The sequence below is a fragment of the Scomber japonicus genome, chromosome 5 (assembly GCF_027409825.1).
Source record: "Scomber japonicus isolate fScoJap1 chromosome 5, fScoJap1.pri, whole genome shotgun sequence".
Taxonomy (NCBI): domain Eukaryota; kingdom Metazoa; phylum Chordata; class Actinopteri; order Scombriformes; family Scombridae; genus Scomber; species Scomber japonicus.
The window spans coordinates 26,170,352-26,185,798 of record NC_070582.1 but is presented as its reverse complement, the minus strand read 5'-3'; the positions used below and the strand labels follow the sequence as shown (position 1 = coordinate 26,185,798).

General features: G+C 38.6%; 1 protein-coding gene across 1 annotated transcript in view; it reads right to left on the bottom strand.

The window, feature by feature from the left end:
* The window catches only part of wwp2 (WW domain containing E3 ubiquitin protein ligase 2), a 56,555-nt gene extending 45,203 nt beyond the window's left edge, over nucleotides 1–11,352 (bottom strand). Inside the window, 5 exon segments of the mRNA XM_053318965.1 lie at nucleotides 124–261; nucleotides 1,925–2,046; nucleotides 2,854–3,010; nucleotides 9,985–10,066; nucleotides 11,304–11,352. Coding sequence (XP_053174940.1) covers nucleotides 124–261; nucleotides 1,925–2,046; nucleotides 2,854–3,010; nucleotides 9,985–10,054 — 487 coding nt within the window. The 5' untranslated portion in view covers nucleotides 10,055–10,066; nucleotides 11,304–11,352.
* Between the last annotated feature and the right edge of the window lie 4,095 nt (nucleotides 11,353–15,447).

Genomic DNA, 15,447 nt, shown 5'->3' with positions numbered 1-15,447 from the left:
ATAGCTATGCGCACATGGCCTCGCTGTGAGTGCTTGTGTAGGTGCTTCTCTGTACAGTTCTGTGTCATTTCCTTCACCTCTCTGTGAGTGTGTGTGTGTGTGTGTGGTAAAGGCGGGACTCACTGTCTGCTGCCGTGCTGCCATTGGGCAGTGAGCCCAGATCAACAACCATGCCGTCCAGACAGACGTTGAGCTCGCCTCCCGCTACAACCAAGCCTTTGTTCTCCGTCTGCAGCACCAGACTCAGTTGGACGTTCTCCACTAGAGGGGAGGAGAGAGAATGACACAGACACAGACAGAGAGGATGAGAGGTTGCAGAGGTAGAAAACAAAAGTAGGGGTGAGGAGAGGAAGAGAGGATGAGCTTGGAGGGAATGGAGAAAGTGAGGAGAGAAGGAAATAGGACGTCCTCTGTTTTTGCTCTACAATGAGAGAACAGTGTGATCTCACAGTGTATTAACTACCACAGTGTTATCAGTGAAGGGCCGGCCCACCCTGCTGATACATGACCACGAGAAGAGGTATTACACAAGTTGGGCAATAGAGCTGAGTCTTCACTTTGTCTATGATCAGCTCACGCATGACTTATGTATTCTAAATTGTGTCACTTTTCTACATATCTTATTTGAATTAAGTATGTTTTTGCATCACTCCCAACTAGAACAGACACATGAAGCATTCAATGAAAGAATTTGGAAGAAAGTCAATAATACATTTCACCTCCATCTATATATCTATACTGGGGGTCAGTAAAAGTAATGAGTCTCCTCACACAATAATTATGGATAATGCAAAACACACAGCTGGATGGTAGGTTGAAGCAATGGAGCCCTTAAGGGTATTATTACATGATGTTGCTCAATCTCCTACAACACAGGATTAAACAGCTTCTAGCAAGTCATTCATGCTTATTATCTGGAAAAACAAGATTTGATGTTATCTCCGAGTTAAGCTCCACGTTGAAAGAAATATTAAAATTAAAAGAGGCAACCTGAGCGAGTCTGGTAAATGAACTGACTGTGTAAATGAATTTAAATCAGTCTGAGAAGAGTTATATTTAATTTGGATCTAGACGATAATTCATATATTTCAACAGTGTGATGTTCAAAATCTCAAGCTCAGGACAATGCAAGATTTTTATCAGGTGTTTCAATACTAAAACATAGACAGAATATGGTCACTGCTGGATTATTGCGTAATTATTTTAGCAGCATGTCATTTTTCTTATTTTTGGTACTGTCCTACAACTCAATCTTATTGGTGAGAGTGACAGAGAAGGTTAACAGTCAGTTTATAGGCTAAGTAGTTTGAATAAAATATACTTTGATAACAAACTGATTACGATCTGATCAAGATTGTATTTCACTTTGTTGTCATTGTTTAGCAGAGCAAGAATATGTCATATATATTTATCAGGTATTTACCTCTAGGTGGTCATAATTTTATGTATGCCTAGCTTCCTTTGTTGGCGCTTTACTGTTTCAAATGGAGAAATTATATGCAGGCACCTTCCTGGTAAGTACCTTGGAAATGTTTGACTTCATGTGTTTACTAGGAGCAACCAAACACTTGGCGAGGATTAAGCAGGTTTAAGTCTGAGTTCCAGAACCTCAGAAGAACACGCTTGTGTTTTACGGCCAGATCCATCAGCCTGAGATTCAGCTACTGTTCTTTGTACTGATAAACGTTAATTACTAGACAAAATGGTTACTACACTTCAATATAGCAGGTTAGTCTTTACTCTCTACATTATGTATTGTGTGTGTTGATATTTATTATGTGTTATCATTCTCACGTGTATATAAGTTAGGATATACCTTATTAAAAAGTTGTGGAGAAAGAAATCTGAGTATGTATCCTTCTCACTTGAAAAAAACTGGTATAGTCCTTCATGGGTCAGACTTTCTGTGTGTGTGTGTTCTTACTCTTGCCATCATGTGTGCGCAGTGTGTCCAGCAGGTCTATGGTGGCGCTGCCCAGTAACTCCTTCCTCAGGGTGTGGCAGCTCCACAGCTTGAGATCCAGGCGACTCTGAGGCGTCACGTTCCTGTAAAACACAATGTAGTGCGCACACACGCATGTACACACACACACACACACACACACACACACACACACACACAACTCAGCACTAACACCCATTAAATTGACAAAGTGCACTTTTTAAATTTTCACTACTGTGCAATATCAGTTTGTGCAATATATTTTTTATTTTAAAATCTGTGTAATATCAATATCACACTCAGTTATATTATCATTCTGACAGCAACAATACTCCTCTTGTACATTATGTTATATTTCCAATCATTCTTATTGTTTGTTTACTTACTAAATATGTATTGTTCTTTATTTATTGCTGCTGTAACACTGTCAATTTCCCCATAATAGGACTAATAAAAGGATTTTCTTATCTAACCCCTAGAAATACAACAAATACTGTGCATCAGTACATTTATCTAATCAGTTGTGTAGCCAGCATGAAACACTAATTACATTACTGACATATTCATTTTGAGCTTTTCTCTGAGTTTCAGTAAAGCTACATTTTTGTATCCACTCCAGATTTTCCACACCTACTGTGTCATAATACCTGTCTTTTACTTTCATTTTCACAGCAGAATCAGCCCTGCTTGAATTGAAGGCATGCCAGGTTATAGCATTCATACTACAGTGAAATACCCTGATATTTGGAACCTTTTCCTTCACTGCATAATGTGTATGTGTGTGCACGTAACACAAAAGAATGGATGCAGTCTTTCTTCATGTCCCGTATAACTGTTTGTGCAGGTTTACGAACAATAAAAATACAGGATTCTATAAAAGTCGGTGTGTTATGTGTGAAAGTAACTCTCACAGGGTGAGGTCTTCGTTCCACTGCAGCTCATGATGCCCGCTGCGTTTGCCCGTTTTTTTGGTTTCGCTGGTCAGGCCATCGGCGGTCACCTCGACGAAGGAGCTGAGCCGAGAGTGACGGTTTGGCAGCTTGGGAGACTGGGGCTTTGCTGAAACCACTACGCAAACACACAAGAAAAAAAAAACATGAAGGGGCGTTAAAAAAGGAGTACAGCAGGCGTAGAATATATGTGGGGACTGAAGAGGGCGTTAGCTTTGTGATCAGAGATTAGTAGAATTGACTAGACTGTGACTGCAGCCAAAGTCCAACTGCAATAAGGAGTATTTTTTCCTATTTAGGGCTGGTAAGATTAGCTCATCTTGCAAACAGAGGCCTTCAAATTAAGTATCTACCAGAGGAAACACTCCAGATCATCCAAAACACAGCAGCCAACATCCTCATGGTTACAGGCACACACACACAAACACAGTTGAACATATTCCCCTTGTACTAAAATCACCAGTGCAATACAAACATATTTCAAAACCATACAAATAGTCTTTACTCCCCAAAATATTTATAAATATATTATTTATTTATATTTTTGAGTTGCTCATTGACTACAGTGTGGTGAGACCTCTCAGTTTTCAAACTGTACCATGAGTAAGAGCTGTCTGCACTGTCCATGTATGTGGTTTAGTTTCCCTGTCTAACACATGTCAACACACGTTTTGGGGGTGGGGGAGGGGGGTCATCCATTTCTTTATTCTACAGAACATTTCATGCTTTTATCAGTGTTTTAATAATGTCCTATGCTGCCCCTCCCCTCCCTCCCTCCCTCCCTCTCTCTTACCATTATGAACCTTGTTCAGCACCAACTTGCCAGTGCTTGTATGAGTGAAAAACTTTTTGAACTATGTAAAGTAGGGGAGGGGGGACATGTCTGTGCCAAAAATCTGACTCTGATATCATGTTACTTGGTTTCATTGCTCAGGTTAGGTAGTTACAGTGTTAAGTGCTAAAGGGCAGCTCTGATAACGACTGTTACCAATGCTTCACACACTAAAAAGAAAGCAGTTGGCTCTCTTGGATCAAGAGTTAAAAGGGTTAAACACTTTATATGGTACTTATATACTTGATGACACGATGTTAAAGCGATAATATTTTAAAATGCTTCTTAGAGGATAGCTCGATGGAACTGGTGTAACCGAGCGGTGACAGAGATCTGTTTTCAGTCAAATTTGAGGAGGTCAGTTTTGTGGTTCTGGCAGCATCACTGCAGTTGATGGTGAGGGCGAGCAAACAAATAAATATAGATGTCGCCCTCTAGTGGAAGAAATACAAACATGTGGGGGTTTCACAAAATCATGAGGGGACCTAGATGTTAAAACCAAAAACATTCCAGCCAAAAACATGCAAGACATAAAAGTGCATTTTTCCTCCCTGGTGGAAACATTCAAGTCTTTTTATAATAAAATCAAACAAGTTGTAAGATGGAAATGAAGTGTTCTCTTATTCCCTTTCAACATTTCTGTCTTTGAAAGTTAATGAAACGATGGGTCCGTCTCTGAAGGCACTTCTTCCATGATATTTCAAGGCATGTAAACAGGTAAGGGAGTGAATAAGGTGAAAACACTAAAAAAGGTGTGGATAGAGAGGGGGGGGGGGGTTACTTTACATGCTTATTTCTATTCAAGTATATTTGCATCTGCCTAAAAACTAATCTTTCATGATGTGGTAAAACAACCCTAAATAAAACACATAAAAAGGAATCAATAAGATAGACTCCAAAACAAGGATTTGTATTGCAGAAGTCAAATGAATCGATTCTCCTTGGATCTACACGGGTCTCTTATTTGACCTGTATTGATCTCAAAACAGCCAATTTTGCCGATATGTGTGGAGCATCAATGTATTTCACTCAGTCACAGCACTACTGGGAACACTGCAACTGGGGTAAAAGTCTACAGCTGGGCTTAGACAGGCTTAGTAGCTTTGAATTCTTGTAGACCTGCTGACAATCTTGTTCCAGCATGTGTCAGCCGTCTGACCCGATTTCTTCATCCTCAAATGTTGCTGGATTTGAGACAATCGATAGGAAGAATAAATAATGACAATGATGAAGAAACAGATAACACCATTTGTGTTGCATCCCGTCGCAGACAATAGCAGATTAACACTGACTGAGTCAAGCAGAGGATCTCAAACATCTAGCATAACAAAATGTGACTCATCAAGCAGCTTTCTGGAAAGGAGAAGGAAGTGACACGGAGGTGAACTGCCAGAAATTAAAAAGAATGAAAAGTAGGTTTCGATAGAGGGAGAGGTGGTGGAAGGGTTGGAGAGAAGGTAGAAAGCTGGAGCGAATCAATAGCAGAGTCAATGGAGGTGCAAAATCACAACTCAAACAATTATCAGTGAATCATGCTGAGGTTTTTTTTTTTTTTTTAACTGTGAGAGTAAAATGAGACTGAAAGAGTAGAAAACATCATAAAAGACAGTTGGAGACAACACCCATAAATCAACAGTGTGTAAGACTGAAAGTACTCGTCTGATTTACAAGCCCAATTTGGTTTATTATCATGTGCTGTCATAAATATGGTCCATATTTCTAGCTGTCATAATAACATCATACTGTCCTCATCAGATTGTAGGGTACCTACTGCTCCTCCTACCTCTCCTACCCGTCTTCTGGCTAAGGAGGACCAGGGCCTTTTCTGTCTGGGCCCCTCAAGTTGTGGAACTTGCTGCTTGAGTATCTCAAGCACATTCGGTTTCATCCTTTAAATCAATTCTTAAAACTTCCTTTTACACAAAGGCCTTCCTATAGTTTTGTACTAAAATGTATTCCTTTTTTTCGTTAGTTGTTTTGAATTCTATATTTTATCTCATTTTCATGGTTTTGTCTATTGTTGGTGTTACTATGTGTAAAGTGCCTTGAGATGACTTTGTTATGATGTGGCTCTATATAAATAAAGATTGATTGATTGATTGATTAATTTATTGATGTTTTATGATATGATTCATTTTATGGAAATAACATTGTTTTGAGAAGTGGTATATAAATAAATCATTATTTTATTATTAATATTAATATCATTATTGTCATTAGTATTATTATTATTATTACTACAACTACTACAAGCATAGTGGGAATGTCCCATTATCTGAAATGTAGCAGTGTATGGAGGACAGCCTCAGGCAACCAATTGCAAGAACCCGCAGGAGTGAGCTTGTTAAATATGTGAATATTAAGTCAGAGCTAAAACTCAAGAAAATCTGTCAGAATTGATGACAATAAGACATCTGCATGGAACACAAAAGGCAATCTTCTACCACACCACTTCCACTATACAGTCACATTATCTATATTGACACTGCAGGACAAAGTGGATCAAATTTGCATTGTCTCCTCAAATTGTAAGTTACTTGCATCTCTTTTTTTTTAGTCTGAGAATTTTAAAAATCGGATAGTTTTAATTCTTCATAATTCACATTAGAAATCATGTCACCTGTACATCCATCCGACATGCGATGTTTATCACACCACTATGCTGGTGTCAGCTGTGATGGAGGTGACAGAGAGTGTTACACCAAGTAATTACTGGGAATGTTTGCTTCAGTACAAGTACAACTTGAAATGATGAGGTTACTGAAAGCAAATAAAAAACAGCTGAGCAGAGCCACAGGAGAACAAAGCTGCACTGTAAAGGCAATGGTAACAGCATTATGAAGTGGCCATGGCTGGATAGACTGTCAATATTACAATGAACTGGGCTGTGTTTTTCCTTTTAACCACAACATATAGGCCTGTCATGGTAACCGCTGTTGTTGGACGATATATTGTCTCAGAAATAATAACGATAAAAGATATTATTGTCATTTGAAGATCATTTTATACCACTGATATACTCCACTCAGGATGTGCACAGTGAGGAATGGAGGCACCTATTTGCTTAGCCAATGTGACACGAATAGTCTCTTAGCTGCTAATGTGAAGTGTGGCAATATTGAGGTCCTGTCCATGTAGCTTACGATAAGTCCATATAAAGACATGATGATGCTGATAATTATGTTATTGTGTGATATGTTGATAACGTAATTAGTGTGACAAGCCTACTTACACACTGTTCATATTCTAGCATTTCACAGTATCTCATCATATTTAGTCTATATAATTTATTTCGAAACCACAAATCATTCATGAATCATCAGTCATCAATAAATTGGTGACTAATCCTTTCATAATGCTTTCAGAGAGTGTAACCTTTAGTTTTTCATGCTTTTTGTTGATAGAGAAAAAATATTTCCGATTACACTGTATAATGGTCCAACGTTATAACACTGGAGAACACAACACTTCCAATGAATGGTGATGATGAATGATGAATAAACAGTATTTTTGAATAAATATGAGTCAAATATGAGAACAACTATGTGTTTCAGCTGCACAAAAACATTTTAGAAAGTTGAAATATTTCCATTATTTGTATATTCTGGGTCGCATGAGGATAAGTCATCAAATTTCTGGCTATAAAGGAAAAGTTCTTAAGCTGTTTTTTCTTCTCTCAAATGTAAAAATGGGCCAAATTGGACCCTGAACGGTATGTAAGGGTTAATAGGATGACACTGGTTTGTGTAATATAAACTGAATGATAAATTGGATTGATTGGATATTTATACTAAACATGGTCAAAGTTCCAAAACTTCAGATTTATTTATATAGAAATGCTGCCTGCAATGTTTTTTTCTACCTCGTTGACATCAGTTCGTCATACAAACCCATTATTGATCACACATTCAGTAGCCATGGTTGCTATGGTTTTGCAGTGCAAAATCCTTCTATATTGTTTATTGACGATGCCACTGGAGGTCAGTCGGCATGCGGCTTCCAAGAGCAGACTAATTGGAAGAGCATGTGCTCGTCAGGAGGAGAGGGGGCCTTAAAGAGACAGGGCTTAAAAACGGCCTGTTTCAGACAGAGGTTGAACTGAGGGACTGCATAAAGGGCCAGTATAAGTTTTTTTTTAAAAAGGAGTGTTTTAAAGTGTAAATAATGCAAAGATATTCCAGTAGTTTTTTTCCATATTAAAAATACAAGCCTAGAAATGTGTAGAATATGTCGCCTTTAAATATTGATCGAGATACCACAAGACTGACCTCAGCCATACAAGAGTATTTGACAGTTGTGTGATGTAGCAAAAATATTATCTCGCACATTTTTCAGGAAGGATCACAATGCATGCTCTTATCATGATGCTTTACCATGTTAGTTACATGTTAGTTACAGATTCAAGATTGATTGAAACTTTATTGTCTATCACGATAGAAATTTGTCTTAGGTCACAGGCTCACAAACAACATAAAAACATACAACCAATGAAAAAATAAGAGCAGGTGTGCAAAGCTGAATGAAAAGTGGATAGTGCAGTGAGAAACCAAACTAACAGAACAAAAAAACTCATTTCACAGCTGTAAAGCAAACAGTTGATGTTTGTGAGTGTTTATGGGTCATTTCAGATAGTCACCAAACACAGTACACCTGAGCTGACATCACGCTACCTTGCAGCATGACAGAAGTTAGCTCGCCTCTTTACTAGTAGCACTATCTGCTAAATGATAGCGTTTAATATGAAGTGGAGCAGGTGAGCTTCTTGGCAGGACATTAAAACTGTACTGTAGATTTCACATACATGCTACCAAGTATCAAAATATGTGAGCTGGAGACTTGACAGTGCTCAGACAGGTTGCAGGCTAATGGTGAGGTGCAATACAGCCGGTAAATGTGCTCAATGTTTTCGGAGCATTTACGTTTAAAAACAAACAGTTTGGGCTCCTGGTGTGAACCGTGCAGATAGCTTACTCTGCTGTTAGCTATGCATTAAGGAGATGAACTGATACAATGAGCACTGTAGACATTTGAATCGTTCACAATCTAATATTGTCATATCACACACTCCTAGCATACACAAATGAATTTATCTATCTGATTTGTCTCGGCGCTGATCCCATTTAATACAGTACATACTGTGAAATTGACGCACATCCTGTCTGAACAAAGCATGAGCAGAATGGTAGCTGTGCAAACAAGACACCAGTTTTCCAAGTGACCCTCTGACCGTTACTAGTGAGTGTTACTGACAAGAGGAATACAGCTAAACTGAGGTGTCGAGGCCCATCCACTCCAAGAGCTATAAAACAATTGTAAATATATAGTTTTAAAGATGGTTCTAACTCAAGTAGATGTTGAGAGTCCACACAGCAATTATAACGACAACAGTGGTGAACAATATCGTTGGGATCACTTTCAGTGTGATTTGATGAACAATAGAAACACTGACAACCAATCAAAATCCTTCCTGTACATCATACTCCTCTACAAAATCTGCATCTAGCCTGACATTTACAGCAAAACCTGCAAATTTCATCTTAATTATGGAAACTGACTGTTGGCTTTAATTTTATTCATTTATTTTGATGCAGCTTTGCTCCTCTCTCATCACGGACTGTCGCACTGTAAATTGGAGCAGAATGACACCCAGAGGTGATTTCTTTAGATAGGTTTATCTCTCCTTATTACACAAAAGATGCTGGAACTTTGTTCTCTATTACAATGTGAAAAAATGACAAAGTTAGTGAATCTTTTAGGCTTCGGATCTGTGCTCATGCCCTGTGTTGCTGCCACAGCTCAATAAGCTGTTCACCTGTATGCTTTTGCTTTTAACCTCTGCTCGGTTGGATCAGTTTGGTTTGTAAATACTGAAACATCACAACAACTAGTGTCCCGAAATACTTCTGATCAACACACTGAGTCAGCACCTGTCTGTGAATCCTTCTGTTTTTCTTTTTATTTCTCTGTTCAACATACAGCAGTAACAGGTCATCAATAACCATTTTCATTAGCTGCCGACACTGCTGGAACACACAGCGTGTGCCTGACACAGCTGTTTACAGGATGTTAGTTCATAAGTATGAATGCTCACGTTGTTATCATTATAGTTATCGTTCTTAGTGTGGACGGCCCTTTAGACATTTTTAAAAAAAAATTTAAAGAGAAGTGCTCTGCTCGGTCTCTCTGCTTTGGTTTCACATCATACAGTACATTACATTATGTTACAGTTATGGATGAGTTGATAAGAAACTATTTGTTACCTTTCAAGATCAGCTGAGACTTTTCAGTGGTCTGGACACCGCCAGGTCTGGTCATACTGGCAGCTGCCATGACATCACAGCTCTGCAACACAAACAAATCACAACATGGTTTCATGTTATCCAAAAAAAAAGAAAAGCTATTGTCTTTTAGCAGCCTAGTCAAATATTTATGGATTTCTGTACTCCATCAAAGGAATGAGGGCTAAAACCTTCAGACCAACCCTTACGACATCACCTTGAGCAAAGTCAGACATGTAGGCTGCAGAGATTACTACAAAAGGGAAGTGCATAATACACATCAAAACTGTACTTATCTGGGGATATATTATTGATGCTGATGTTTATTGTGTAAATCTGGAAAACACCCAGACCCTAAAACTGTTCAGTGTGCGTGCGTGTGTGTGTGTGTGTGTGTGTGTGTGGGAGGAGAGGTGAATCCTCATCCAGATATGAGTGTAACGTTTCTTGCTGCAGCATCAAGGTGACTTGCTGTTGGCAACTCAGCCTCACAGCAGTGAAAAAAAACACAGCCAGATGTGACCTGGCCATGGTCAAAGCGAATAAATAGGTGATGAATTAATTAAATGAGCAGATGAGGTCAGTCTCAAGGCTTCCCAGAGACAAGATGACAACAAAAGCGAACACCATTTTCTGACAACCTTGTGAAACAACCTGACCGACAGCGCGGCGTTAGTTCAATCCGACTTCACCTCACACAGTCTGATACACACAGACCTGCCGCACACATTTCACTGTGCCCGGGTTTAAATACCCTTGGCTGCTGCGCACAAAAAACACAAACACGGAAGATGATCAAGGTATTTCTGTGCATCACTGTCAAGCGACACTAAGAAAACATCAACACTTCCGGTGATGTTTTCCACAATACATTTTAAGACGCAGATATAAACCTGATGCAACGCGCTGTGATTAACGCAATGCCCGCAAAATAAACGTAACACTGCATTAAGAGACGAGCGTGTTATGAAATGAACTGGCGTCCAGTCGTTACCACGTATAAGCCTTCGCCATTACATTTGTTTTCACGTCAATAAGACCGCTTGTGTTTGTACTTTGAAGGAAAGGTCAAAACATTTCCGGTCCGCTGTGGCTAACTTTGGCTGACTTGACCTAGAATAAGCTAACAGTTAGCTAGCAAGCTTCGTATGTGGATTTAATAAAAGGACATGTCGATAAAACCTGTTCTAATGATCCGACAACAAGTAAGGCAGCATTGGTAGACGAGTGGTTCATGTCTGAACGCAGTATGTGTAATGACACTACCATAATATGAGGTTTAAATGTGGTCTTTCGCTTACCTTTCTCAGCTGTGCTCCGCCGCTGTCGCTAGTGAACTTTCATTTCCGCCTCAGTGACGATACCACGTGACCTGAGGAATATGTTGTTTTTTTCATTGCACAAAGGATTGTGGGTTATATTTTGTGGTAAACATCATTTGATATCGCTTTATTTATCATATAGTTTTCAAATCAGTCACATTTCGTTTTACAAGCAGATAAAATCATATAATAAACAAAACATGGAACTAATAAAACAGGACTCAAAATATAATTCCAAAAATATCAAAACTTTTTAGTAAATTTTATTGAAATGGGCCTTAAATAAAACCAATACATGTTTAATAGATTTTGTATGGTATTTATTCACTTGCTTTTATTTGAAAGATTATGCTTTATTTGTTGGAAATTCAGGTGTCAACAGTTGAGAGTCTGAAAAACATATATAGAATACAATTTTAAACATCTAATGAAACGTAGAATAAAATAAAGACCATAATACAAAATAAAATAGAAAGACTGTGTTAGGAGAGACACTTTTGGCCACTTGACGGCAGCAGAACAACTGGGTCCCGAAAGAGAAGAACCTTGACTGAGAGGAACCAATATGAATTGTGCTAATAATTTTATCAATAAAGAGAAACAGACAGTTGTGTATGCTCTTTGTTTTTATTGGGTTTTTTAAAAAGATTTTAATACAGCATTAAAATATTAACTATGCTGCCCTTAAAGAGAGAACAACAAAAGATAGAGGAGAGGAAAAGTAGGGAGATAGTCTAGATCTCATTGGACTGAGCCAGAAGTTGAACAGTCTCCCCTGACTTCCCTCTGCCATATCGCTTTGGCCTTTTAATTCTGAAGTGTCTCCTCCACCATTTCCTACATTTAATCTTCTGGGCAGGCACCTGAAAATACAGAGACATATATTGTTTCTCTTCAATCTAAAACTGAAAATCCAACAAGCCATGAATAGAGAGGCCCAACATTTTATGGAAATACTTGTTTATTATAGGCTAATATTTGTTTGCCGTCAAACCCACAGAGAGGTGTCAAGATGAGACCTTCCTTTCTAGAAAAATTGTGTGTTTAAAACAGGTTTTCGTGTGAATGGCCATGCAAATAATGACTGTTGTCCGTCAGATGTAGATGCAGAAAACATGCAGCACTGTTTTGCTACCTCAAAGCTCTCATTGAAGGAAGTCGTTGATTGTTGATTTTTGAGTCAACAGAACTTGTGACTTTGAATGTTTGCATCGCATCCCCAACCAACAGTCAACATTGTTCTCTTTCAACCGTGACCATGATTTATGTCTAACTTGTAACTGACCATGAAAAACAAACCAAACATTAATCATAAAGGTAGCAGAACATGTAGCGTATGAATTGTTTTGTTTTATTTTAACAGTTTTAGAAATTATGTTCTGCCATTGAGAGCACCAGATCAGAAAAAAAAGCTCATATGGGTAGGCAGTGACCAAAGATCCATTTGGTAATTTGGTTTGTTAAACTTTTTGGACATAATTGATACAGATAAGCTCCTTCTTTTCTAGCTTTGCAACTTAGCTCCATGAATGAATGGTAGCCAGACAGAATTGTTTATGAAAAATATTTCCATCATGCCATTCCCCATAAAATCAATGAATGTAACAAAGCAGATACCATGAGTATATTTGTGAGCGTGAGATGTGTTAGACAAAAGAGCCAGACTAGCTCTTTCTCTCTGTTTCCAAATTTTTGTTCAGAGAGAAAGAGTTTTTATGGCTCCATCTTCAAATTGAACACAGTCTAAATAATAGTATCAATGCCCTCATTAAACTGTCAGACAGATGGTAAACAGGATTTTTTTTAAAGTAGACAGAGGCTATGAATGATTAAACACATCTATTTTTAGTCAAACTAAAACGTATCTTCTCTTATCAGACTCAGGCTGAGACAGCAAACAAAACTATGTCCGAAAAAAAATTGGACTGTTCCTTTAACCCAATTCAACAGTCAGCAGAGACAGTGTACCTGAGGCCGTGTGTTGTCTATTCTGAGCTGCCAGATCTCATCCTCCAGCTCCCTCATCTTCAGTCTCCAGCTCTCCTCCTTTGTAGTCAGCTCCTTCCTGTGACTCTCCTCCAAAGTGCCACAGTTGACTTCATGTTGCGCCTTGTTGCAGCAGAGCTGTGACTGCACCTTGCTCAACATGGTCAAAGTGGTTCTGTGGTTCTCTGCATCAACCATCAGCTTGTCAGCCAAGCTGGAGGCAAAGGATCTCTGTTTCTTCAAGTCTTCCTCCAGCTGGCTCACTCTCCTCTGCCATTTTTCCTCTGATTCCCTCAGTTTGGTGGCAGCATTCTCCTCTGCGACCCTGATCACCTCCCTCGAGTGATCTTTTACAGCAGAAAGCCTCTCAGTACTCTGCTCTTTCTGAGCAACCAACAGTTTGTTCCTCAAAATATTTATTTCTTCCTGCTGTTGTCTGCTCTGGGCTTCCAAGGCTTTCTTGTCCTTCTGGAAGTCCTCCTCTATCTTCTTGATCCTGACCTCCACATTTTCCTCCTGGACATTGTTGTGGATGCCCCTCAGTTCTTCTAGGCCCCTCTGAAACTCCTCCAGAGCTTCAGAGGTGCTGTGCTCCTTGCCTATCAGTCTGGAGATCTTCTCCCTCAGAGCTATGTTCTCACAGTTCAGTTTCTTGATGGAATCCTGAGCAGAGAGAAGAGCTCGGTGCAGAGGGTGCGTGAGGGAACCAGGAGTCTTTAGATCTCCCTTCTGAGCCTGAACCACTTTGACATAGTCTTCTCTGGCCAGAGGAAATACTGGTGCCTGGCACACGCCGAAAACAGGCACCGAAAACAGGCAGATAAAAAAATGTGATAAGCATGAATAAGGTGATATCTACAAATGTGTTTGAAAGTTCCTTCAATAAGAGACACAACTGAGAAATATTTGCCCCAAGTAGCAACTTTAGTTCATGGCTTTTGCACTTTGTCCAAAGATTAAAAGCTTCTAGGTCTATATCGGATATATGGAGATCCAGCTTTTGTCAGAAATGACATGCTTATGATGACAATAACAGTAATCCTTATCCCCTATGCATTAATATAGGTTAATTAGCAATTGCTGAAGTTTTTTTTGCTCTCAAAGAGATATTGCAGACATAAAGAAATGGTGAATGTAAAATAGTTTCAAATTGACAAAATGTTTTACAAAATGATCTTTGTAAAACTTGATATTTTTTGAAGCTTTCCTCAGATAAAAACAAACTAGCCCAGTTTGAATAAATTGAGTTCACAAAGTTTCTCCTTTTCAAATTCAGAATACTTACTTCTTGTGTCGTCCCTTCATTCTCCATGTCTGAAGAGACGTCCTCTGTGTCGGGATGCTCTGATGCTCTGTATGTGTGTAACGAACGTGGGAGCATGTTTGAGAGCGTGGTCGCCTTGGTGACTCAGATTAATGATGTTAAAATGTGTTCTAGAGTCTTGGGCTCAGAATCATGCAGATGAGAAAACTCAGCTGACTTTGAAAAAAAACAAACAAATTGATGACTACAAACTCTTAGAAATGTTACTGCAAGTATTTATTAATGTCAAAGCTGTTCTCAATGAGAAGATGTGTGACATAGACATAGACAAGAACTTCTTGAAACTAGGACATTCAGCTATGATTAGGATCCTTCACCACTGTGACATTTGCCACATGAATAAACACCTTTTCAATAATGTTTGACCAATAAACAGTTAAAATGAACAAGAGTAAAAATAAGACCAGAAAATAAAACCAAAAAGGAAAGGAAACAAGCAACAGAAAGACATTAAAAACACCCAAAGGCCTGTTCAGTTAGAAAGAAAAAGACATTTGAATGAGATAAGTTACAGCATTGCATTAAAAATCTCAGTTACTGTAATTAATAGTCTACAAAGGGTGTAAAATAAAGTGCAATAAAACAGTTTAACAAAGAAACACATTTCAGTGATATAGTTCTACGTCTATGCAATAATAACTTAAAAATGGACAATGTGACTTTAAATCATTTCACATTTGGACTCAATGAATCCAAGAGGTACAATCATTCCCTGTATTTCCTATTTACTGATTGGAAACTCAGATGAACTAGGGTTCTTTAACCACATGTTGGCACAGCAGTGTGTACGCTACAATCATATCTATATTCAAT